At 43.6% G+C, this 27,233-nt stretch overlaps 1 protein-coding gene across 4 annotated transcripts in view; it reads left to right on the top strand.

Moving 5' to 3' along the window:
- The window catches only part of STX7 (syntaxin 7), a 36,423-nt gene extending 22,099 nt beyond the window's left edge, over nt 1-14,324 (top strand). For 2 of the 4 annotated variants that reach the window (XM_077257310.1, XM_077257294.1), the window contains exons 7-10: nt 664-760; nt 2,038-2,110; nt 2,194-2,276; nt 3,091-11,817. In XM_077257310.1, the coding sequence (XP_077113425.1) occupies nt 664-760; nt 2,038-2,110; nt 2,194-2,276; nt 3,091-3,186 (349 nt within the window). In that variant the 3' untranslated portion in view covers nt 3,187-11,817. Of the gene's footprint in view, nt 1-663; nt 761-2,037; nt 2,111-2,193; nt 2,277-3,090; nt 11,818-13,546 lie in introns of those variants that run through there. The other 2 variants (XR_013213986.1, XM_077257303.1) reach the window with 2 other exon arrangements.
- Nucleotides 14,325-27,233: the final 12,909 nt, after the last annotated feature.

The following is a 27,233-nucleotide window of genomic DNA, read 5'->3' as shown; positions in this document are numbered from 1 at the left end:
TGCAAGAATTACATTTTTCTTGTTGCCGCGACATTGCAGTAACGGGCGATCAAAAGAACGTATCTGCACCAAAGTGTTATCATTAAAAACGCCAGCTCGGCACGCAAAACATAAGCCCTCATCCAACCCCAGATCATGAAAAATGGAGATGCTACAGGAAATGGTGCAATTTTTTTTTTAAATCTAACAAAATTTGGATTTTTTTTTTCACCACAGATAAAAAAGAACCTAGACATATTTGGTGCCTATGAATTCGTAATGACCTGGAGAATCATAATGGCAGGTCAGTTTCATTATTTAGTGAATATGGTAAAAAAAATCCAAAACAACTTTGTGGAATTGCACTTTTTTTGTGGAATTGCACTTTTTTTTTGCAATTTCACCGCACTTGGAATTTTTTCCCCATTTTAGAGTACACGTTATGGTAAAACCAACAGAGCGGCAGCGCTGGAGTTGGAGTGGTATAGGTGGACAGCTGACAGCAACTACCCCAGCAAAATCCTCTGATTGCCAAGGATCTTGGCAGCTGGACCAATATCTCACATAGCTGAAGGGTTTCTTAGAATCATACAATACCTCTAAGTCAAAGATCTCGAAGCACCAATGAATTCTAAAGTATTGAGAAAGAAATGTCCACGTCTAATGACTGATGATTTATTTCAGTGAGAACCAGTCACAGGCAACGCTGCAAGAGGAGCTCATCACAGAGGATGACTTACGGCTCATAGAAGAGCGGGAGACCGCCATCCATCAGCTGGAGGTTAGACACCGATCTACTGAACTCGATTGAGAAGTCGTCCCCACCATACGCTCCATTATTTTTCGGCTGTCAGCTCTTCTGGGTGGTGCAGTATATATAGAGGTTCTGTCATCCCTCTGTAACTTGCTACTTCTCTCTAACTTGTCATTTATGCGTTCCATCGTTATCTGCATCATAGGTGCAGGAACATTCTTTGCCTTGCTAACCACCATGCATTCCCCCTGTTACTTCCCAATGGCTTTCCTGACCCAGACTGACAGCCTGCTTCTCTGATATGACTGTGAGCAATTTAGCAGCCAGGAGAGCAGGGGAAGACAGACAAAGACCAGCCCTCCACTTCCTGTATACAGACACAGACCAGCCCTCCACTTCCTGTATACAGACACAGACCAGCCCTCCACTTCCTGTATACAGACACAGACCAGCCCTCCACTTCCTGTATACAGACACAGACCAGCCCTCCACTTCCTGTATACAGACACAGACCAGCCCTCCACTTCCTGTATACAGACCAAGACCAGCCCTCCACTTCCTGTATACAGACCAAGACCAGCCCTCCACTTCCTGTATACAGACCAAGACCAGCCCTCCACTTCCTGTATACAGACCAAGACCAGCCCTCCACTTCCTGTATACAGACCAAGACCAGCCCTCCACTTCCTGTATACAGACCAAGACCAGCCCTCCACTTCCTGTATACAGACCAAGACCAGCCCTCCACTTCCTGTATACAGACCAAGACCAGCCCTCCACTTCCTGTATACAGACCAAGACCAGCCCTCCACTTCCTGTATACAGACCAAGACCAGCCCTCCACTTCCTGTATACAGACATAGACCAGCCCTCCACTTCCTGTATACAGACATAGACTAGCCCTCCACTTCCTGTATACAGACATAGACTAGCCCTCCACTTCCTGTATACAGACATAGACTAGCCCTCCACTTCCTGTGTGCAGACATAGACTAGCCCTCCACTTCCTGTGTGCAGACACAGACCAGCCCTCCACTTCCTGTGTGCAGACACAGACCAGCCCTCCACTTCCTGTGTGCAGACACAGACCAGCCCTCCACTTCCTGTGTGCAGACACAGACCAGCCCTCCACTTCCTGTGTGCAGACACAGACCAGCCCTCCACTTCCTGTAATCTGTTTGAACAGAAGATTGAACAGAGGGGAGACACTTTTTGGAGCGATTTTTCAGGGGGCTTTATTTTTGCAATAAAGTGATTCTCCTGTACTTCCTGTAATATCTGATATCTCGATGCATATTCTACAGGAGGATATCAGGGGGATAAATGAGATCTTTAAGGATTTGGGTATGATGGTCCATGAGCAAGGAGAGATGATCGGTAAGTACTGGCGCCACAAATCCCAGCATTTATCACAGATATTCCTCCTGCCTGTAAGTAATGTCTGTTATTGTGTCACGCAGACAGCATAGAGGCCAACGTGGAGAATGCAGAGGTGCATGTCCAGCAAGCCAACCAGCAGCTGGCCCGGGCCGCAGAGTACCAGGTGAGGGGCCACCACCAGACCCTAGTAGTGCCCCCTATCTTCATACACATGCACAGGTCACTTAGCAAAAAAAAAAAGAAATGTCATCCAGTCGGATCGCAATCCTGCACCGTGCTGTATCCGAGCTGGTGACATCCGACAGGTTTGCCATTAAACGGTTAAGTGCTATTGCTGGAGGAAAGCGGTCACTAGTGCAGATTATTACTGGAGGGGGAGATACTTGTCTATTTCCCATGAAGCCATGCCGGAAGGGGCTGTAAATGAATTATTGCCAGATAGACCAGCAGTTTTTCAGTTTACTGCTGATTTACAGTTTTTTACCGTTCTTGAGATAGAAATATTTTTCTTTTGTTGACATCTGGTTGCCATGGAGACTGACCGCTGCTGCTAGACGGCAGAATATGCGCATTTCTTACAAGCTCTTTTTTGTTTAGCTTGAAAGCACTGGCCAGGATCGTTGGAGCTCACTGTTACCGCCTAATCCCGGCCAGCTTCAGCACTGTGCTTACAAGTTAGACAGCAGCGGTGGTCTGTCTCCTAGGCAACAAGCTGTAAACAAAAGTGCTTATAGCTCAAGAATGGCTAACATTTCTTAAAAGCAGTAAATGGCAAAAGCGCTTGTATTTAGAAGAACTGTCCTTCAATATCCATCTATGAAGGTGGGACAAACCCTGTAAAGTCTCATAAGTCAAGGACTCCCCTAAATAGTGACAATACTTCAGTGAGGTGATGCAGCGAGCAGCAGAATGTCATAATCTTTAGAGATAGTTGTTTTCCATCTTCTCATGTCACTCTTCTTCCATTTTCATTCCAGCGCAAGTCCCGGAAGAAGATCTGCATCATCATCTTTGTGCTCGTGATAGCCGCTGTAATTCTCGGTTTGATTATCTGGGCGGCCACCAAAAATTAGGAAATGCCTGGAAAAGAATAGATCCTTTTAAGTACTTTTATTTTTTTGTCTTTTTATTCAAAATTGTTAATACTAATCAGCGGAGACATGCCTGACACGTACAAGATGAAGACTGCCATGTGTGTATATACAGGTTCTTCTCACAAAATTAGAATATCATCAAAAAGTTAATTTATTTCACTTCTTCAGTACAAACAGTGAAACTCATATATAGAGTCATTACAAACAGAGTGATGTATTGCAAGTGTTTATTTCTGTTAATGTGGATGATTATGGCTTACAGCCACTGAAAACCCAAAAGTCATTATCTCAGTAAATTAGCATACTTTATAACACCAGCTTGCAAACAATGCAGACGAGCTGAAGGCTGCTATCAAAGCAACCTGGGCTTCCATAACACTTCAGCAGTGTCACAGGCTGATCACCTCCATGCCACACCGCATTGATGTAGTAATTGATGCAAAAGGAGCCCCAGCCAAGTATTGAGTGCATTTACTGAACATACATTTCAGGAGGCCAACATTTCAGATATTAAAATAATTTTTTCAAGTTGGTGTTGTAAAGTATTCTAATTTACTGAGATAATGACTTTTGGGTTTTCATTGGCTGTAAGCCATAATCATCAACATTAACAGAAATAAACGCGTAAACTAGATCACTCTGCACTGACTCAATATAATATGCATTTCACTGTTTGTATTGAAGAATTAAAATAAATTAACTGATATTTTAATTTTGTGAGAAATACACATATATATAATATAACGTGGTGCCTGGTGGTGACCTGAGGACACATGTCTGACACGTACAAAGTGAAGAATGCCATGTATAAATCTAATATATATCATGACGGTGCCTGGTGTGTCCTCCACAGGTTACCGGCTCTGTACACTCTGTACTCGGCCCTCGCACAATCAGTGTTAGAAGACGCTTTACAGAATTCATTGGATTATAGCATATTCTGTGCGCCGCGTTATTAAAGGGATGTTCCCCTTGGTCATTTGTGCCCATTTATCATGAAGGTCTAAAGTGGCCATTCCTAACCACTAAACAAGATAAGGGTTAATGTTCCCTTTATATAAGTTTTTTTTTTTCCATCATCTTTATAGTATGCCAAAAATAATGGGGTTGTTCACATTTTTTGTTTTGTTAAATACTTGTATTTATGGCTAAAAAATAATTTTTGCAATTGGGTTTCACTACAAAATGTTGCACCGTTTGGCTTTTCCAGGCTCTTTTTTTTTTCTTGCACATTTCACTTTTATGTGGTCAGAAATCAGCTGAGAGAATCTCAGGAAAAAGTGAGATGCTAAAAGCTAAATGGTGAGCTCGCTGTGAGGTTCTCAGTTAACTTGTTATGCTACAGGTTGAACTTGATGCACGTACGCTTACCTTCAGCCATAAAAGCTATGGGACTCTGCAGCCAGCAGTACAGAGGCTACAGAAGGCAGGCAGTGCAACCCAATTGTAAACACGAGTTTTAGCCCAAAATATATGCATTTAGTACAAAAAAGTATGGAGTCCAACCCCTTTAAGTAAAATGATAAAGTATCGATTCTTATTAAAATGTGGCTTGAAAAGGTTTACAGAAGATCTTAAAAATAATCTGAAATTTCCATACTGCAGTGCCAAATGCCAGACTGATGCCAAAACAACGACTAATGAAATAATCGTCTTAAAACACCACTTTTCAGGGTGGAGAATATGGTTTTGCCAATTACCCCCACAGTGGCTCCTACTTTACATTTTTTGGGCCCAAGGCGGTGTAAGGAGAAAGAGAAGCTATAGTCCCCTCCTGGACACGTGTGACTCCTCCGCTGCACAGGGAGCTCGTTCTGATGAGGAGTCTGTAGCGGTTTCATCTGGCTTTTTCTGAGCTCCTCTGTGTTGATTTTTTTTATCACATACCACATCAAGGTTTAGCTGAACTTTCATGTGGTCATCTGAGAGGAGCTCACAAAAGACAAGAGCTACAGATTCCCCTTCAGAATGAGCTTACTGATAGATTCTTAGTTAACTCATCCAGCAGCCCACAATGTGCATGGACGCAGAGCTTATAAAAAGCTAAATGGTGCACATTTTTTAATGAAAGCCAATTGTAAATATGATTCTCAGCCCAATATAAAAATAAATTGCTCCAACGGGGGTCCATATCTTTTAAGTACAGGTTGTAAATTAGGGAGCAATACCATTAAAGGTAATGTGAGACTTTGCTATGTAATCTGAGAGCAGCATAATGTAGAGACAGAGGGCCTGATTCCAGTGATGTGTCACTTACAACCCTGTGTGTTGCTGTTTCAATACAATCAGTGTTTTATCAACAGGTGATTATCGCTGGAGGACTAGGTGTCTGTCTCGTGCCTATCATCCTACCATGCTCGGCAACACTGGCTGCTTTCTGTGTACGCTGTATATACTGCTAATCAGTGAAGTGGGCGGGGTTATACACAGCGCAGCACTCAGAACTGTGATGCTACCACAACAGCCGCACCCAGTAAAGTAAGTGACACATCGCTGGAATCAAGGTCTCTGCCCCTACATCATGCTGCTGTCAGATTGCATAGATAAAACCTGCTTACAGAGTCCTTTAATGCAGAGGTCCCCAACGTTTCTGACCTTGAGAGGCACATTCAGCTCTGAGAGAGGGTCACAAGCCACATCCAGCCTAGACAGAGGGTCGCGAGCCACATTCAGCTCCTGCCCCCCTCACAATAATGGTAACCAAAGCTCTTCCACAAAAATCAATCATCCCAAAGCAGTATACAAAGATCCAGGGGTTCCTACAATACCCCCCATTCAGTATTCTCCTATAAAGCACTCCCAAGACACTGTCACATCCAGCTTCAAACACCTCCTCTGACAGGTGGTGTCATCTTGCCTCCAGAGTACCAAACTTAAATCATCACAAAACCCCTAAGACCAGTACATGTGCATCCAGATCTGCTCTTTTGTGCAGGGCTGATCACAAAATTCACCATTTTCAGCTGTGCTCTTTATAACTGTTTGCTACAACTGAAGCTAATGCACCAAGCTGACAGACAGCCGCGAGCCACAATTCATGGGACCGCAAGCCACAATTCATGGGACCGCGAGCCACATGTGGCTCCCGAGCTACAGGTTGGGGACCCCTGCTTTAATGGAATATAAATCCCCCCATTGCTGTACGGCTGCACCTCTCCAGCAGATGACCCGAGATATAATTATTTATTACCGATTGTGAAACGATTCCTGCTAGTGGCCACATGTAGGACATCCGTCGTGGCGGTGAGATGTCGGCGTACCGGTTGTACAGGCTGTTGGCTGTTATTTTCCGGTCGGGTTTACTGTCGTTCCCAGTATGTGCCGTTTATTCCGGTGCTTCCTACCACTGATCTGATGGCTTCATGCCTCCCTGTAAGCACTGGGCCACGGGGAGACGCCACAATTCCAGTTGGGAAGCTGTAGAATCTCTTTCTGGTTTTATACTTTATTGTGTTTTTACGCCCCACCATTTTTGTTGGTTTCTTGTTACTGTGTAGACTGTAGAAGCCACAGATAATTCCCCCGAGCTCCGGGATCGCCATTGGTTTGGGGTGTTTTCTTGTGGGTCAGGTTGTGTTTCTGCCTGTATAGCGATGATGATGATCACTCCATTAGTTCTCCGATGAGCTTTGTGTGCTGTCATTTGTAGGTGTCACAGTGATTTGTGCCAAAAAGCTTTCCTTTTTTTAATCCATTTTTGTTGCATATATCCAATTCTTGGCCTGGGAAAACCTGTTAACTGTGACTAGTTACAGCAAGGCTTAGCGGGCTGTGCCACTACCATAAAAATGTCATGTTTCCAGTGCTCAGCAGCATTTTTTTCACAGGTCGATAATAGGAAATAAAACTTACTGAGCTTTCCTTTTTACAGTTCTTTTTTCTATAAACACTACATATTTGAGCACAAAACTCAGTTTGCATTGGCCCGGATGCTTGCCTGGAGTCTGTGGGCAGTGTCCTTTAGGCTACTGCGGAGTCTGTGGGCAGTGTCCTTTAGGCTACTGCGGAGTCTGTGTCCTTGTCCTTTAGGCTACTGCGGAGTCTGTGGGCAGTGTCCTTTAGGCTACTGCGGAGTCTGTGGGCAGTGTCCTTTAGGCTACTGCGGAGTCTGTGTCCGTGTCCTTTAGGCTACTGCGGAGTCTGTGGGCAGTGTCCTTTAGGCTACTGCGGAGTCTGTGTCCTTGTCCTTTAGGCTACTGCGGAGTCTGTGGGCAGTGTCCTTTAGGCTACTGCGGAGTCTGTGGGCAGTGTCCTTTAGGCTACTGCGGAGTCTGTGTCCGTGTCCTTTAGGCTAATGCGGAGTCTGTGGGCAGTGTCCTGTAGGCTACTGCGGAGTCTGTGGGCAGTGTCCTTTAGGCTACTGCGGAGTCTGTGGGCAGTGTCCTTTAGGCTACTGCGGAGTCTGTGTCCGTGTCCTTTAGGCTACTGCGGAGTCTGTGGGCAGTGTCCTTTAGGCTACTGCGGAGTCTGTGTCCTTGTCCTTTAGGCTACTGCGGAGTCTGTGGGCAGTGTCCTTTAGGCTACTGCGGAGTCTGTGGGCAGTGTCCTTTAGGCTACTGCGGAGTCTGTGTCCGTGTCCTTTAGGCTACTGCGGAGTCTGTGGGCAGTGTCCTTTAGGCTACTGCGGAGTCTGTGGGCAGTGTCCTTTAGGCTACTGCGGAGTCTGTGTCCGTGTCCTTTAGGCTACTGCGGAGTCTGTGGGCAGTGTCCTTTAGGCTACTGCGGAGTCTGTGACCGTGTCCTTTAGGCTAATGCGGAGTCTGTGGGCAGTGTCCTTTAGGCTACTGCGGAGTCTGTGTCCGTGTCCTTTAGGCTAATGCGGAGTCTGTGGGCAGTGTCCTTTAGGCTACTGCGGAGTCTGTGTCCGTGTCCTTTAAGCTACTGCGGAGTCCATGGGCAGTGTCCTTTAGGCTACTGTGGAATCCGTGGGCAGTATGTATGTATGAGGACTGAGGCAATGCTAGTGCCATCACTTGGTCCACACACAGGTCCCAATTGCTTGCATACAGGAGGAGATGTGCTGTGGACAGCTTTGATTTTAGGACCCCCTAACAAATGATCCATTCGGCCATTGAACAAGCGCCGGATCGGTGGTATGTTTCCATGAACCAATGATTAGTAATAAATATTAATATGAAGGTTGATTAGAATTGCATTGTGTAAGAGCTGCTGAGCCTTGGAAACACAATCCATGAAATTTTAACGTATGTACAGCACCAGCCCATAGAATCTCCTGAAAAGGTCCACAGTTCTTGCAGTGCAGATCCATTTATACATACGGGAAATTCTCCGCCTAGTTATTCACTTGTCCATAGGACGCAGCATTACAACAGTTTGTTGCAGTAAACTTAATGTACCTTTTTAGGCCAAAAGATAAATGGGCTTAAAAAGTGACAAGCACTTTCTTAGGTGAAACATTCCCCCGCCTCGTCATTACACAATATATAATTCCACAGGGTGGAAGTGTGACACAGACACATAGGAAAGCTCTTATATTTAGGGTATGTGCACACGTCAGGATTTCTTGCAGAAATTTCCTGAAGAAAACCGGAAATTTTCTGCAAGAAATCCGCATTTTTTTTTTTTGCGTTTTTTTCGCGTCTTTTTTAGCATTTTGCAAGCGTAATTAGCTTGCAGAATGCTAAAGTTTTTCAAGCGATCTGTAGCATCGCTTGGAAAACTGACTGACAGGTTGGTCACACTTGTCAAACATAGTGTTTGACAAGTGTGACCAACTTTTTACTATAGATGCTGCTTATGCAGCATCTATAGTAAAAGATAGAATGTTTAAAAAAATGCTTATACTCACCCTCTGCAGACAGCCGATATCCTCAGCGGCGTCCGTTCCTATAGATGGTGTGGTTCAGGACCTTCGATGACGTTGCGGTCACGTGAGCGGTCACATGACCGGTCTCGCGACCAATCACAAGACAGCGACGTCATCGCAGGTCCTGAACCACACCATCTATAGGAACCGAAGCGGCAGCATGCACCGCTGAGAGGCGGGAAGACTCTGGGGGCCATCGAAGGTGAGTATATGACTATTTTTTATTTTAATTCTTTTTTTTTGACCAATTATATGGTGCCCAGTCCGTGGAGGACAGTCTCCTCTCCTCCACCCTGGGTACCAACCGCACATAATCTGCTTACTTCCCGCATGGTGTGCACAGCCCCGTGCGGGAAGTAAGCAGATCAATGCAGTCCTAGGTGTGCGGAATCCCCGCAATTCCGCATTTTTAATGAACATGTTGCTTTTTTTTCCGTGATGCAATTTTTTCGCGGAAAAAAATGCAACATTTGCACAAAAAATGCGGAATACACTGTAAATAATAGGAGGCATATGTTAGCCTTTTTTTCGCGTTTTTATAGTGAAAAAACGCGGAAAAAAAACGCGAAAAATACTGAACGTGTGCACATGGCCTTAGTCTAGGCCTTTATTGTTATGAATTTAACTTAATGTTCCATAATTTATTCTTTTAGCAATTTTGAAAGGACATGATCACAAAATAGATAAATTATCATTCTATACACCACTATTAAATTACAGGAACCACCCAGCATTATATAAAGTAGTTATGTAGCTTATTTTTTGCTGTCATGGCTAGCAAAAATGTCAAATGCGTGTCCCTTTTAAGGAAGACCGGTTATCATAAATATGCAATTTTTTTTCATACAGTGTAAATGCATGGTTTTCCAGAATATGAGGCTGTTTTTCTTTTGTTTCTAGGCCTCTCTGTTCCTGAGAATGTGACCTTATCTTCCATCTACCGTATATAAATCATGTTTTTCTTTAGCCAAGTGGGTGATTTAATCAACTGTTCTTCATGGGTGTTTCTTAGAGGACCACACCCACTTGTAAAAAGACTAGATTTATGTACCAGAAAGAGGAGGCCATATCTCAGGAATGAAGAGGCGAAGGATGAAAAGACAAACATCGCCGGATTCAGGAGAACAGCGGCATTTACACCTGGTCAAAGAATGACATACTTCTCATAAGTAAAAGGTCTCCTTTACATCACTAAGCAATAAGCTGTAACTGTAGAATTCTGTATACCTACCCGAAGCCTTTAGCTGTGAGCTCATTATATTGCTTGTTGTTATAAGGCCTCTGAGAATTTTAGTTTTTCTGTCTGGAGATATCGGTGTTTGCGGACTAGAATATGCTGTGAAGGTTTATAATGAAGTCACAATTTTGTAAACTTTAAAAAAAATGTAAGTCTGTAATGTAAATGTGATGTGTAGTTTAATGTCCTTTATGTGAAGACATCATCAACCTGAGGTGTTATTATATTACAATTCTCATATCCCATCACTCGCCTAAAGCACAGTGGAAAAAATGCTGATGCTTTTTTCTTTTTTTTTAAATTAAACTCTTTAAATCCCCATCTCCTAAATCACCTACGTCGGAAATTGATTTTAAGCACAATTGTGCATGCATTTTCTTTTATTATTGTGTTTATGCTAATAGCTATGTTTCCATCATTAGCAATGTGTGCATAATAGCCGCTAGAAAATGTTACTTGCAGTACCACTCCTAACCTGCTGGTGTGCTGTTATACAAGAACAAAAATCTAAGCATGAGCTTTATGGAGACCATAGTTACATAGGTTGAAAAGAGACCTAGGTCCATCAAGTTCATCCTTTCTCCATAGATAATTAATATTATAAAGGACCATTCTTTTTCAAGAGCGGAACACGCTAACCCATCAAATTTTACTGAAGGTCCATAGTGATTCATCATGGTTGCAAACTCAGGTCTCCAGCACTACTTGTCTTCAGCATCCCTTTCATAGAAAGCTACTTTCTATAGATTTCTGAGCTGCTCACTCCACTGTAAATGTGCTGACAGAGTAGAAAAAGGGCTTTTTTTCTATCAACAGTGCCACCCTTCTCTGTAGGTTGCATCTGGTATAGCAGCTCATCCACTAATCTTCTACTTTGGTTTCCATAATCCATCCATTGACATTTCTTATGGATAATATAATACAGATGTAATATTGTATGCCACCAAGGAATTGGATCAGGACCTGAGCGGAGAAGGGAAATCCAAGAGAGGCTTTTTCAGCACATCTATAATTATTGATTTGTGTACACTCTGTAATGCATCGTCTCTCCTGTGGTGGCGCTAGGGAGAAATTGCACGTTTCTTGTGGGGCCCCTTCTAACCATAAAGGACTTGTTCCAGGCCTCTTGCCTTTGCTATTGCCCATCACGTGATGTATCGTTCTAATCTACCTCTCATCTATTCCGCTTTTCTTCATGTTTGGAAATGGGGACAGGCGGGTCGGATGGGTCACCAGAGGCTGAAGGAACCCCCTATGTTCTCCATTCCCCTTGCTAACATGCTGTTAGATTCTGGTGTGTTACTTGGTGCATGGATCACCCTTATAAGTGCCGTCTCTACGTCCTAACAAGAAGGACTGTGCCCATTACGTAATGCCTGGTGAATATTGTGACCTGACACGGGCACATGTAACCTCTGATTAATGTACGATTCTGTGACGTATGTAGCACACGGAGACTGTATTATAATATGAGTTTTGCATTGTTTTATGAAGGTGAATTGATGTAAAATCTATGGAGCTACAACTAATAAAATATTAATTCATAGCCGGGTGTATATATGTCTGACCAGTATTGGGTGAGGCTGGCCTACATGGGTATGGGGAAAATCAGGAGAGATACAGCCGGCCATACCCGAGATGGCTATGGTGTGAACATTCATTGTCAGACAGCTCTGAATACACATACACACTCTGCCTGTCCAAGCGTTCATGGGTTTTCAGTGGGGAGAGAGACGAAAGCTGCTGCCGAACACCCTTGTCTCCTAAAATATGAAAGTGACCTGAAATTCCAACTTCGTTTGTTGGAGAGAGTTGGGAGCTTCTCATATACATCAGTCAATCCAGGTAAAAATGCTGGGATTTATCTAGTGATTGTTGGAGCCTAAAGATATATGGGCACCCACTACTAAAATGGGTAGGATTTGGCTAATGGTCTATATAGTTTCAAATTGGGTGTAGTGTGATGGCAGCCACTTCCCATGGTCCAGATTGCCATAGTTTCCAAAAAAATTGCCATCCCGTTTGTAACTCAAGGCCACCATACACGTTAGACTAATGTCATCCGAACCTGCTGACATCAACTGGTTAAAAAAATGAATGGGGGAGATGTCGGCTGGGCTTGTCTGATTTTGGACTGCTGATCGCATTGTTCTCTCGGAGATGATCCTCTCATAATGAACACCGGAGCGCTAGGCCAAACCAACAGCTTAGATAGTTTTACACCGCTCTCCAACTTTTTGAAAATGTTATTGATCTTATTTGGGAGGTGACATAGCAAAGTGCAGCTCACAAATGAATCATAATTTCTGCCAGAAAAGTGTCGTAAATTACAAGGGTGTTCTCCAGCCCCTATGTGGCAGGCATTTTTGCAGTGGTTAACAGCAGCTGAAAGATGTGCCAAATTCATCAAGATTTTACACATCTTACTCCACTGCACTATTCTGCCAGACTGCTGTATAAAACACAAGTCGTGATAAATATGGAGTCTTTATTAACCAAGTTGGATATATATACATGCATAGTGTAAGTGCTACATGTGCGCTGACAGCCACCTTGGTCCATTCTGTTGGGTATGAACCCATTGCTCCCTTTACCGTGTTTAAAAGCCAAATAGAAAAGAAAGCCGTATTATTATTAAACTGATGGAAAATTACTCTCCATACATAAAACCTCTTCCTTATATATGTGACACAAGTCACTATAAGAGGTGAGGCTTGGGTAATCAAGAGGTCCGGGGTCAGATACCAAGAGGGCTCATCATACAAAGGGGTAAGGCAAAAGGCATAGTCAGGTCACAGTCCAGAGCTAGAATTTCAAGGTCAGAGTGTGTCAAGGGAAAAGGAGTAATACAGGTAGTTAGTAGGAAAATCCAGAATCTGGCAACAAAATATCAGAAGTCAGATCAATGCACAGAGGACAAGCCACACAGCTGAAAGCTACAACTGACAGAGAATAGAGGCAGACAGCCAGCTAAATAGCCTTGGAATCACTCTGAACAGGAGACACCTGCAGGCACCGGCGCTGATTGGGCGACTGGACTGTCACCACACTGACAGCCCAGCTCGCTCAAGCCGCAGATTGGCCTGCTGAGCTGTCCATCAGAATACTGACAGCTCGGCACGTCCCTGTCCCAGATCGGAAGGCTGACCTGCCACTCACCACACTGAGTAGAAGAATCGTGACAATATGCATATTATCCCTATAGGAAAATATAGAATCTTTCACTGCCAATTGACTTAAGTAAATGCCTGTGTAATGCCTCATTTTTCCTTTAGGTGGTGCTGCAGAGAAATTCTCTAGTTGATGAAAGATTCCCTCACAGCTAATCCCTACAGTGGAAAATTTGAACTTGTGATGGCACGTGTCTCGTACCCGCTTCTCAGCACGTGACTTGGGGTTGCGCCTGCAACGGTTAATCTATCTTCTCTCACTCAGTCCAGCATTCAACCTCTGTCCTTTGCCGCAATGGGAGCATAAATCCCACGCCCGACACAGACCATGCACCCCGCTCATACATGCTGCCACCACTCCCCGAACACAAGGGCGATGAGTCCCTGAAATACTACTGCTACTGTCTGCCAATCAGCAGGGTCACACACTCTAAGGCTATGGATGATTCTTTAGAGCATACAAGGTTCAAACTTATTAAAGTTCTAAGCTTTAATAGAAAAGGTACAGTGCTTACAATAAAAGATCTAAAAATATGGAAATAAAAAGTGACACGCAAATATGCAAAACAGTTATAAAAATAAAGAGAGAAAACTTACAGAAATATCTAAACTTTGCAGCCCGGCATTCTGCTCCCTGAGGGGAGGATGAATATGGAATGGGTCACATCAGCTTGGCTGCCCCTCAATCTGTGAACAGCTTTCTATGTGTAAAGGCCTAATTTATAGAGTCAACCTGAATGTGAAATTTCTAGACCAGCCTCTCAGGTTAATATTCTAATCCTAGGTTTGTGACTGGATCCTGGCTATTTTACCAATGAATACATTATTTTTCTTTGAACCTATTTGTATGACCTTTCTCATAGTAAATAGTGTCATGCTGCAATTGGTGTATCTGTTCAAAAGAGTCAGAAGGTGTGAAATGTTTCCACTTGTGTGTGTTCAGGACATCCCCCCTGGGGTGACGGGAGACCAGGAGACTGCCTGCTCAGGATAACATAGGTCATGACCTTTGTGAGAGCTGCAGTCTAAGACAGATGTTAATTTACTACTGGTCATACATCCATACATATGCATATTTCATTACAGCACCCATAAATTGCAAGGATGTGACACCCCACAAAATGAACTCTAGAACCCCTGAGAATCACAAGGTTGCAGCTTTGTATTTCCTTCACTGGTTTTCCAGCCGCCTGCTGCAGTGTGGCTCTATTCAAGTGAATGGGGCTTCTGCAGTTTCCTGCACAGATAGTACATCAGGATTAGCCACTACCAGATTTTTGGTCCTCGTAACAACAGTCTTCAGGCAGGGGACAAGCATCTGATCAGCCTGTACATACGACATCAACCGCATCCCTACTCTGCAAACATGAAGCTGCTGTCTATAAATGGCTATGTCTGCTTAGAGCTGTAAGTTTTCCCTTCCTCACGTGTATGGAGGAGTCGGGAGAGAGACATAGCCAAATGATTATTCAGCCAACAGTTCTCTGATCTGCATGGCCTTCACATCCCTAACCAATGACTTGGAAGTCACATGGGGTCTCTGCCCCTGGCTGTGTGGCTCATCAAAAAAGCATTAGCCATATGCTTTAGTTCCAATATGACATCTACTATGACAGCCATTTGGATATAGAGACCATCTTTTTATACTTTTTAAACATGTTTTGCTTATAAGACTCCTTTACCATCTGGATCTCTGCAAGAGGAATCGGTAACTTCAAAAACCTTAAAATATTAGAAAAAATAAGGTTTGGAGAACCTATGGTTAATCAAATCACTAGTCAAATATTCAGTGAAACAGAATTGTAAGATTCCTTTAAGATGTCTTTTATTCCTGATTTTTTCCTGTTGTTAAAATATTGTACTCCTTTGATTAACTTCAATGTTTAACCATTACCTTGCCGGAAGATACCAGACTTTATTCCTTTGATTAACTTCATCCCTGCTACTAGTATCCTATTCTACAACTGTTCCTGTGAGTAACTACACACCTAGCTTTGCTTTGCTTGTTTGTCTGCCATCCTGGTCCTTACTGATCCATATATCATCCTTCAAGACCCGCTCCTCTGCACTGTCGCCTCTGGTACCGGTAAGTGCTACTCACCCAACTTTAGATAATCCACCACACCAGGTGAGCCCTTAACTTGCAGTTGTGTGAAAAAGTGTTTGCTCCTTCCTGATTTCCTATTTTTGTTATCACCAAACAAATTTAAATATTAGACAAATATAGCACAGGTAAACACAAAATGCGTTTTTTAAATGAAGGTCTTTGTTATTCAGGAGAAAAGAAATCCAAACCTACAGGCCCTATGTGGAAAAAGTGTTAGCTCTCTTTCTCCCCTTAAAACATAAATTACCTGTAGTTTATCACATGTTTGGGAAGCTGAGTTCAAATTCCCTAGCCACACGCTGGCCTGATTACTGCCACGACTGTTCTCAATAAATAAATCACTTAAATAGGACCTGCCTGACCAAGTGAAGTAGACCAAAAGCTAGATATCATGCCACGATCCAAAGAAAATATGGAACAAATGAGAAAGTAATTGAGATCTATTAGTTTGGAAAAAGTTAAAGCCATTTCTTGAGCTTTGGGACTCCAGCGAGCCACAATGAGAGCAATTATCCACAAATGGCGAAAACATGGAACAGTGGTGAACCTTCCCATGAGTGGCCAGCTGACCAAAATTACCTCAAGAGTGCAGCAACGGCTCATCGAAGAGGTTGCCAAAGACCCTACAACAACACCCAAAGAACTGCAGGCCTCAGTTAAGGTTAATGTTCATGACTCCACCATAAGAAAAAGACTGGGCAAAAATGGCCTGCATAGCAGCGTTCCAAGATGAAAACCACTGCTGAGCAGTAAGAACATAAAGGCTCATCTCAGTTTTGCCAAAAAACATTTTGGTGATCCCCAAGATTTTTGAAAGTATACTCTGTGGACTGACGAGACAAAAGTTGTACTGTTTGGAAGTTAATGTCCCATTACATCTGGCATAGAAGTAACACACATTTCAGAAAAGGGTTGTCCTTTGGTTTTAACCAAAGTATAGTACCTGTTTTACCCAAAGTACTGTACCTGGTTGAGTTTTACCCAAAGTATTGTACCTGTTTTACCCCAAGTATTGTACCTTGTTTTGCCCATGTTTTACCCCCAAGTACTTAACCTTATAATTTTATAAATGAAAGACAAAAAATTGTTTTATTTACAAATGCTTTACATTTTTTTTTATAAATGTAGGTAGTGTGGGGTGGAGATAATACTGGAGGGGCTGTCAGATTGGGACAGTTCGACAGTGGGAGTGTGGAGAGAGGATTGTGGTGGTGACGGATCAGGAGGAAAAACAAGGTGAAGGGGTGGAGAAAGAAAAAGAATGGGTGGACATAAAACCGGGAGTAGTGTTAGGAATTTGGAAGGTTTGAGGGGTGGAGTGGCTGGAATGGGAGGCAGAAGAGTTGGTGGGTGGAGAAGAGGGTTGTGTTTGGGGCATGATGGGTGTGGAAGGAGACTGGTGGTAGTGGGCAGAGAGTTGAGGTTGGGCAGGGAGTGGAGGCACAGATGATGTGGTTGGGTACTGGCAGGAAGCTGGTACTGGGCAGAAAGCTGGTACTGGGCAGGAAGCTAGTATTGTATAGGAGGGGGTGGAGGGACAGTGGCTTGAGGGGGGGCAGGTGCATGAGGAACTACTGTGGAGGGGCTTGGGAGGTAACCTGCGCTAGGGAAAACTGGCAGGCTTGCATTACATTCATCTGCTGGTCAGGAGATAGCTTGTCTATGCGCTCGAGTACTGCCTGGAAAAAGAAGTGTTTTGGCGATTTACTTGCATCTGAATGCATCCTATCCAGACGTGTGTACAACTCAAGAATACTGTTGTTGAGTAAATTATATTCTGCTCAGACAACAGTTTGAGACAGTTCTGGAAGGCTGCATTCAGATGCAAGAACTCGGGCGCATAGCTCTTCCTGAAACCTCTGGCGCTGCCGCCCAGAATCCACAGGTGTTCTAGAGGTGGCAGCAGTGTCAGAGGGGTGGGGTAAAGGAAAAGCTATATCCTCACCCCCTTAGACGAAGCTACACGCGAAACGTGCGTCGGGTTGCTGCCACCACCCTAAGGTAATAACCTAGCATGTTTTTCTTCCATATGTTGCTTACAATGATTCTCACATGTGAACTACCTCATATTCAGGCTGTTATAACTTTCAGGGCACCACATGCTAATTGAACCACTTGGTCCTATTTGCTTTGCATAAGACTTGGTCTTATTTGCTTAGTATAAAGGGTTACATTCCTTTATCCCTATTTATCCTCTGAATAGCCTTCCCACTATGTAGTTTCTTTACATCCATTGTGAATTATTTATTCTAGGACACACACTTTTTGAAAAACATCTGGGATCATTATCATGTGCATATCGCCTTCATCTAATTCTTTGGTGTGAATCACACAGTAGGAAGTCTTTTTTGGACTCCTTTAATTGCACTTTTTTAGTATAAAGCCTTGCGCATGATATATATTTGTTATTTGTATTGATTATGAAGTTTTTTGTATATCTGACAATTTCATAATTTATTGCCCTTTTGGTGGTTCTTATTTGCATAACTCTATCCCCACTTTTTTTACATGTTTGATTACATTGTTTTTACGTACGTCCCAATAAAAATTTGTTATTTTATGTTTAATTGCTTCTATGTTCGTTTTTTGATGCATTCATTGATTTGAAGCTTTGTCACTGATCTAGGCAGGTTTTTTGATGTACTGTATTATTTTGCTGTACTTGTTTACATTTTTTCATATTTCTCTGCCAGGATGGATTTAAAGGCCAGAGATAAAAACTGGCTTATATGCATTGAAACTGTTTTTGGTGGGGATACTATGCAACATGTTTCTACAGAAAGTGGGCAAAAATTGGAATTGAAAAATTCCATGAAATATTTTTTAAGAAAAAGGACTCGAACTTGGTGGAACAAAGCATCCCTGGAAAACTATCTAGCAAAATGCCTCATTCCGAGAGGCCTGCGGGTACGTATAATGCCCTCTTTTCTGGTTGAAGATATGGTCTTTAGGACGAGATGGGAGGAGGCATGCTCTACCTGCTCTAAAGCCCTAATGGAGCTCCTCATAGGCAACAATAAAAAAAGCCTGGATAAATTGGATGCTGATATAGAAGATACCCAAAAAAACTAAATGAAAATCTATCTGCATCTGAAATCGACGGTTTTAACAAAGAAATTGAAAACCAATTCTCTACTTGGGAAAAAGAAACAAAGGAGACCAAGGCCAAAAAATTCCAAAGAGATTTACAGGACTATAAAAGTGGTACAATTTAAAAATGGCAGTCAACCACCACTAGCCAACCTAATACATCACGTTCATCTTCCTTATCATCTGTGTCCTCCAGGGAGGGAGAAGAAACTCATAAGCGTTTATATAATCTACGCAAAACCAACTACAAGAGGAAGAATGATACCCCTAGGAGATATGGGAGGAATAATGGAGGCGCTTCGACCTCCAAGCTGCAGGTGATTGATCTTTCCAGCTGTGAACTTACAACACCACAACTGGAAGTTCTGAGTTTAGAAATTTTTCACCCACCTCACCCTTTAATTCTTTTTTAGCAATAAAAGATCTGCAACTATTCGCTCGCAAACTAGTCCTCAAGAAACTGCATAACAAACCTACTGGTGAGGATTGAACGGACGTGGATTTGCAAGCCATAGCTATTTTGGAGGAACTGGGGGATGAACAGCAGCAAAATCAAAAAAACGATGCAGGTAAATTTTTTTCCTCTCATTCCTAAAAATTTCCTCCACTTAATCTTTACCCTGACATAGAAATGTTCGTCAAATTGGCCACAAAGGAATTTGAAAAAATTGGCGCAACCACTGCCAATCATAATCTCTCGAGCACCCATAGGGCAGCTTTGAAAGAGCCTAAAAATCTAAAGGGGGTTGTAATTAAACCCACCGACAAAGGAGGAAATGTAGTGATCTGGCCGACCCATATGTACGAAAGGGAAGCCTTTAGGCAGTTGCGAGATTAAGCCTGCTACAAAAAGTTAACATTTAACCCCTCATCCAAATACCAGCAGGAATTACAAGATATTTTGGATAGAGCATTTTACAATGGGCTAATTACAAAAAATCTTCAGAACCATTTGATCCCCCAATATCCTAGAATGGCCTACATTTACAGTTATATGAAAAAGTTTGGGCACCTCTATTAATCTTAAGCTTAATGTTTTATAAAAATTGTTTTTTTTTGCAACAGCTATTTCAGTTTCATATATCTAATAACTGTTGGACACAGTAATGTTTCTGCCTTGACATGAGGTTTATTGTACTAACAGAAAATGTGCAATCTGCATTCAAACAAAATTTGACAGGTGCATAAGTATGGGCACCCTTATCATTTTCTTGTTTTAAATACTCCTACCTACTTTTTACTGACTTACTGAAGCACTTTTTTGGTTTTGTAACCTCATTGAGCTTTGAACTTCATAGCTAGGTGTATGCAATCATGAGAAAAGCTACTTAAAGTGGCCACTTGCAAGTTGTTCTCCTGTTTGAATCTCCTCTGAAGAGTGGCATCATGGGCTCCTCAAAAAACAACTGTCAAATGATCTGAAAACAAAGATTATTCAACATAGTTGTTCAGGGGAAGGATACAAAAAGCTGTCTAAGAGATTTAACCTGTCAATTTCCACTGTGAGAAACAGTAAGGAAATGGAAGAACACAGGTACAGTTCTTGTTAAGGCCAGAAGTGGCAGGCCAAGAAAAACATCAGAAAGGCAGAGAAGAAGAATGGTGAGATCAGTCAAGGACAATCCTCAGACCACCTCCAGAGAGCTGCAGCATCAGCTTGCTGCAGATGGTGTCACTGTGCATCAGTCAACTATACAACGCACTTTGCACAAGGAGAAGCTGTATGGGAGAGTGATGCGAAAGAAGCCGTTTCTGCAAGCACGCCACAAACAGTCGGCTGAGGTATGCAAAAGCACATTTGGAGAAGCCAATTTCCTTATGGAAGAAGGTCCTGTGGACTGATGAAACCAAGATTGAGTTGTTTGGTCATACAAAAAGGCGTTATGCATGGCGGCAAAAAAACACAGCATTCCAAGAAAAACACTTGCTACCCACAGTAAAATTTGGTGGAGGTTCCATCATGCTTTGGGGCTGTGTGGCCAATGCCAACGCATGGATTCCTCTCAGTATCAGCAGATTCTTGACAATAATGTTCATGAATCAGTGATAAAGTTGAAGTTACGCAGGGGATGGATCTTTCAGCAAGACAATGATCCAAAACACCGCTCCAAATCTACTCAGGCATTCATGCAGAGGAACAATTACACTGTTCTGGAATGGCCAACCCAGTCTCCAGACCTGAATTTCATTGAACATCTGTGGGATCATTTGAAGAGGGCTGTCCATGCTTGGCGACTATCAAACTTAACTGAACTGGAATTGTTTTGAAAGAGGAATGGTCAAAAATACCTTCATCCAGGATCCAGGAACTCATTAAAACCTACAGGAAGCAACTAGAGGCTGTTATTTTTGCAAAAGGAGGATCTACTAAATATTAATGTCACTTTTCTGGTGAGGTGCCCATACTTATGCACCTGTCAAATTTTGTTTGAATGCAGATTGCACATTTTCTGTTAGTACAATAAACCTCATTTCAAGGCAGAAACATTACTGTGTCCAACAGTTATTAGATATATGAAACTGAAATAGCTGTTGCAAAAAAAAACAATTTTTATAAAACATTAAGCTTAAGATTAATAGGGGTGCCCAAACTTTTTCATATAACTGTACTTTATTCCCAAAATTCACAAGAATCCCACTGCCCCGCCAGGGCGGCCAATAGTCTCAGGCAATGGCAACCTATGTGAGACTATATCTGAATTTTTGGACTTTCATTTGAAGCCATTGGTATCTGACCTTCCCTTTTATGCCAAAGATACGAGTGATGTGCTAAGAAAGATTGAAGGGATACCGTGGGATGAGGACATGTGGCTTGTTTCGATGGATATCGAATCATTATACACATCTATCCATCATCTGGATGGCATTCAAGCAGTAAAAACTTTCTTGACTATGACTGAACACGAACCCGATTTCATTGATTCTCTCCTCACTCTGTTAGCCTTTGCCTTGGAACATAACTTTTATTTTTAAAGAGAGCATATACTTACAAAAACAGGGCACCGCCATGGGTGCGGCTTTTGCATCTTCATATGCAAATATATTTTTGGGCATATGGGAAAGGAACCTTTTATTCACCAAACCGGTGGCGCATATCGAGGGGGTCCTGTTCTGGACCCGCTATATAGATGACATCTTGGTCATCTGGCAGGGCTCAGAGCAGGACCTCCTTGATTTTGTGAAAACTTTATATGACAATACTTTAAACATTAAGTTAACTTGTAAATACAGCCAAACCACCATTGATTTTTTTGGACATTCATATTTCAGGAGGAATGGGAAAAACCCTGGAAACTGATGTCTTTCGGAAGGAAACAGCTGTACATAATTTACTACATGCCACATCATCGCATCCCAGGCCTCTCATAAACGGTATCCCCACGGGATAATTCCTGAGGGCTAGACGAATCTGTTCAAACGATTTGTCCTTCCAGAAACAAGCCAGTACCCTCACAACTAGATTTGAAGAGCGGGGTTACTCCAAAAGAAGCATTAAGAAAGGATTTAAATGGACTCTGTCACCTGAATTTGGAGGGAACAATTTTCCGCCATAGGGGCGGGGTTTTCGGGTGTTTGATTCACCCTTTCCTTACCCGCTGGCTTCATGCTGGCTGCAATATTGGATTGAAGTTCATTCTCTGTCCTCCGTAGTACATGCCTGCACAAGGCAATCTTGCCTTACGCAGGCGTGTACTATGGAGGACAGAGAATGAACTTCAATCCAATATTGCAGCCAGCGGGTAAGGAAAGGGTTAATCAAACACCCGAAAACCCCACCCATATGACTGAAAATTGTTCCCTCCAAATTCAGGTGACAGAGTCCCTGAAGGCCAGGGAAGCCAAGCGTTCTGATCTGCTGCAATCATGTAAAAAAACTGCCACTGAATCAACTGCGATTTTATTTCTACATACAACGGCAAATGGTTTGAGATGAGAGGCTTTGAGGAAGTATTGGCCTATTCTTACGACTAGTGTTGAGCGATACCTTCCGATATCGGAAAGTATCGGATTGGATCGGCCGATATTAACCGTTTCACGACATGCGCCGTACTATTACAGCGCATGTCGTGTCTCCCCCTTTGATGTGGGCTCCGGCGGTGAGCCCACATCAAAGTCGCGACATGTCAGCTGTTTTGTACAGCTGACATGTGCACGCAATAGCGGCGGGTGAAATCGCTATTCACCCGCCGCTATTAACCTGTTAAATGCCGCTGTCAAACGCTGACAGCGGCATTTAACTACCGCTTCCGGCCGTGCGGCCGGAAATGAGCGCATCGCCGATCCCTGTCACATGATCGGGGGTCGGCGATGTGTCAAGACAGTAACCATAGAGGTCCTTGAGACCTCTATGGTTACTGATGCAGGCCTGCAGTGAGCGCCCCCCTGTGGTCGGCGCTCATAGCAAGCCTGCATTTTAGCTTCATAGCAGCGATCTGATGATCGCTGCTATGTAGCTGAGCCGATCGAGTTGTGCCAGCTTCTAGCCTCCCATGGAGGCTATTGAAGCATGGCACAAGTAAAAAAAATGTTTTTAAAAATATTAAAAAATATAAAAGTTGAAATCACCCCCCTTTCGCCCCATTCTAAATAAAACAATAAAAAAAATCAAACCTACACTTATTTGGTATCGCCACGTTCAGATTCGCCCGATCTATCAATTAAAAAAAAAGCATTAACCTGATCGCTAAACAGCGTAGCGAGAAAAAAAATTGAAACGCCAGAATTATGTTTTTTTGGTCGCCACGACATTGCATTAACATGCAATAACGGGCGATCAAAAGAACGTATCTGAACAAAAGTGATATTATTAAAAACGTCAGCTCGGCACGCAAAAAATAAGCCCTCACCCGACCCCAGATCACGAAAAATGGAGACGCTTCGGGTATCGGAAAATGGCACTTTTTAAAAAATTTTTAAAGCAAAGTTTTGAATTTTTTTTCACCGCTTGGATAAAAAATAACCTAGACATGTTAGGTGTCTGTGAACTCATAATGACCTAGAGAATCACAATGGCAGGTTAGTTTTAGCATTTAGTGAACCTAGCAAAAAAGCCAAACAAAAAACAAGTGTGGGATTGCACTTTTTTGCAATTTCACCGCACTTGGAATTTTTTTCCCGTTTTCTAGTAAAAGACATGGTAAAACCAATGGTGTCGTTCAGTAGTACAACTCGTCCCGCAAAAAATAAGCCCTCACATGACCATATTGACGGAAAAGTAAAAAAGTTATGGCTCTGGGAAGGAGGGAAGTGAAAAACGAAAACGCAAAAACGAAAAAGGACCGCGACTTGAAGGGGTTAAAAAAATATCAGCTATCGCGGATACCCGATACTAATGCGAGTCAATGGGACCAAAATATCGGAATTAAAATAAACCCTTTCTTTCCTTGTAGGTTCATTCTACATGAAGGAAAACAACTAAGAATAATGTAGGATGTACTGGGGGGACGTGGCGGAGAGTTTAGCCCAATCAAATAGAATAGCAGGAATTTTAATTTTTTTTTTTTAAGACGTTCGGAGTTACAAAGATATTGACTATGTTAAGATTTTTTTTATTTTGTCAGATATTGATGTTTCACTACTTCCATGCCCTTCACCTTCTTTTTTACTTCGACACTTTCTTCTTCATCATCCTCAGCAGCAGCATCTTTGACATCAACTTCTTCTTCACCTTATTCATCTTCTTCTTCATCTTCTACCTATTATTTTTTTTTGTTACATTCTTCATATTCTTTTTATTAAACTATTATTCTCCTTCATATTCTACTACTTCATCATATTCTTATTTGTGACAGGCATTCCTGTAGTTGTTATCTATAACAGTTTGAAGATTACACCTTCCATTCTGCCTGTCACAAAAGTTACAACAGGATTTGTCCGCGTTCAGTTAGGCCTGCAGCAGCAGGCTTTTTCCAGGGGCAGCACGAGGAGGAACGGACTCACCCCCATACACTGCTTAGTCGTCTTCTGCTTATAATTTAGATAATATCTTTTGCTCTGATGTTTAGTCTTGTGCTTAATGTTCTTCTGCTCTTTGTTCTGCAGCCTCTTGTTCTTCTGCTTCTCGGTCTTCCGGGTCGTCGTCTTTAGGGTCTTGAACTTACAAATGTAGCAGAAGGTACAAGAAGGCTGAGAAAATGCCGATAACCAGCTGATGGAACTGGAACTCGGATGGCTACCCGAAGGTCCAAGAGCCAATGGAACTACCGAGGACCAGCTGACGTTACTGGAACCCAGTTACTAAGCAGGAGGTACCCGTGCCAGAAAGCACTACCAAAGACCACCTGACGTTGGTGGAACTCAGATACCCAGAAGGAGGCACCTAAGCCCGGAACCAGCTGACGGTATTGGAACCCGGATGGGTAGCCGAAGGTACAAGAGCCAATGGAACTACCGAGGACCAGCTGACGTTACTGGAACCCGGTTACTAAGCAGGAGGTACCCGTGCCAGAAAGCACTACCAAGAACCACCTGACGGTGGAACTCGGATACCCAGAAGGAGGCACCTAAGCCAAAGGCTCTGCCCGGAACCAGCTGATGGTACTAGAACCAGGGGGACCTATTCAAGATTGTCTTCCTAGAGCCCCAACTAGCGGTGTTGGAGCCCAGGGTCAGCAAGAGGAGCAGAGTGTAGGCCAAAGCCTGCACTGGAGGCAGTTTAATATCTGCTGTCTGCGTGGCGTTTGCAGGACACGTTGCCGGCTACACAGCAGGGGAACAGCTGGCGTTACTGAACCCCACTGACACAGTGGCGGGTGTTTTTCTCTGTGCAGCCAGCACTTCCGAGCACCAACTGGCGGTGTTAGAGCCCAGGGTAAGCAGGAGGAGCAGAGGAGCAGAGTGTAGGCCGAAGCCTGCACTGGAGGCAGTTTAATATCTGTTGGGTCTGCGTGGCGTTTGTAGGACATGTTGCCGGCTACACAGCAGGGGAACAGCTGGCATTACTGAACCCCACTGACACAGTTGCGAGTGTTTTTCTCTGTGCAGCCAGCACTTCTGAGCACCACTGGCGGTGTTAGAGCCCAGGGAATCAAGGAGGAGCAGAGTGTAGGCCGAAGCCTGCACTGGAGGCAGCTTAGTGTCTGTTGTGTCTGCGTGGCATTTGCAGGACACGTTGCTGGCTACACAGCAGGGCAACAGCTGAAGTTACTGAACCCCACTGACACAGTGGCGAGTGTTTTTTTCTGTGCAGCCAGCACTTCTGAGCACCAACTGGTGGTGTTAGAGCCCAGGAAATCAAGGAGGAGCGGAGTGTAGGCCGAGGCCTAATTGGAGCAAGTTGAAAGGGAACCTTTAAACCCCCCCAGGCGTTTGTAGCTGAAAGAGCCATCTTGTACAGCACTAATGCTGCAAAAGGAAAAGGTGGCTCTTTTTATTATGTTCCTTGCAAACGCAAAACTAGACACTTATGTAATGTGTCCCCTCACACCGTGAGACCGTTCCGGAGGTGGGACTTTCCTTCGTAATGGGACGCAGCACAGCCGTCATTCCTCCCCCCTTGGCGACATGCGCCGCCTCCTCAGCGTTGTTTGATTCTGTCCTGGAGCCTGCGCTGTTATGTTATCCCTTGGCCATGCGGAGTTAGCGCTGCCCGTCTTCTGACATCATTTGGTGTCAGGCTGGCTGCGCTTGTGCGGCCGCGCTGCCCGAGATCCCACCTCGCAGTGTCGTCTAATGTAATCACACTGCGGGCCTGGGATCCATGGGCATGGACACATTTTATAAGTGTTAAGTTCTGCATGTGCAAGTAGCTAAACTAAAAGAGCTACCTTTTCCTTGTGCAGCATTACTGCTGCACAAGGTGGCTCTTTCAGTAACAAATGCCTGGGGGGGGTTCACAGGTTCCCTTAAATTCCCTTAAATTTCAGTAGTTGTGTCAGCGTGGCGGTCGCAGGACACATTGCCGGCTACACAGCTGGGGATCAGCTGACGTTACTGAAACCCAATAACACTGGGTCATGTGTTTTGACTGTGCAGCCTGCACTTCTGAGCATCAACTGGCGGTGTTGGAGCCCAGGGATTACAGTTCAGGTGGTAGAAACATGAACGCATCAGGAGACCTGGATACTGTAGCCAACCAATTATTTAATCTGGAAGAGGAGTGGCAAATTCCTGCGAGATCCAGGCCTTGTTCATTTTTAGAAAAGTAAGCCAGTCAACATTATCGGAGGATAGTCGCATACGACGGTCTGTTAGTACACCACCTGCAGCACTAAAGACGCGTTCCGATAATACACTAGCAGCAGGGCAAGCCAGCACCTCCAATGCATACTGGCTTAGCTCTGGCCATGTATCCAGCTTAGAGACCCAAAATTTGAAGGGGGAAGAGCTGTCTGGGAGTACAGTAAGAGGGCAAGACATGTAGTCTGTCACCATCTGACGGAAACGTTGCCTCCTGCTGACTGGAGCCGTCTGTGATGGTGTAGACATGTGTGGCGGGCACACAAAACTGTGCCACAGTTGGGCCATACTGGTCTTGCCTTGTGCTGAGGCACTGCTTCTGCTCCCTCTTTGTGCAGAGCTTCCTCCACTGCCTCGACGCACTGAACTGCTTTGTAAAGCACTAGCAGCACTGCTCTCAGTTGGACTGGAGAAGAT

Source organism: Ranitomeya variabilis, chromosome 1 (assembly GCF_051348905.1).
Source record: "Ranitomeya variabilis isolate aRanVar5 chromosome 1, aRanVar5.hap1, whole genome shotgun sequence".
Lineage (NCBI taxonomy): Eukaryota > Metazoa > Chordata > Amphibia > Anura > Dendrobatidae > Ranitomeya > Ranitomeya variabilis.
This window is presented reverse-complemented; position numbering and strand designations above follow the sequence as displayed.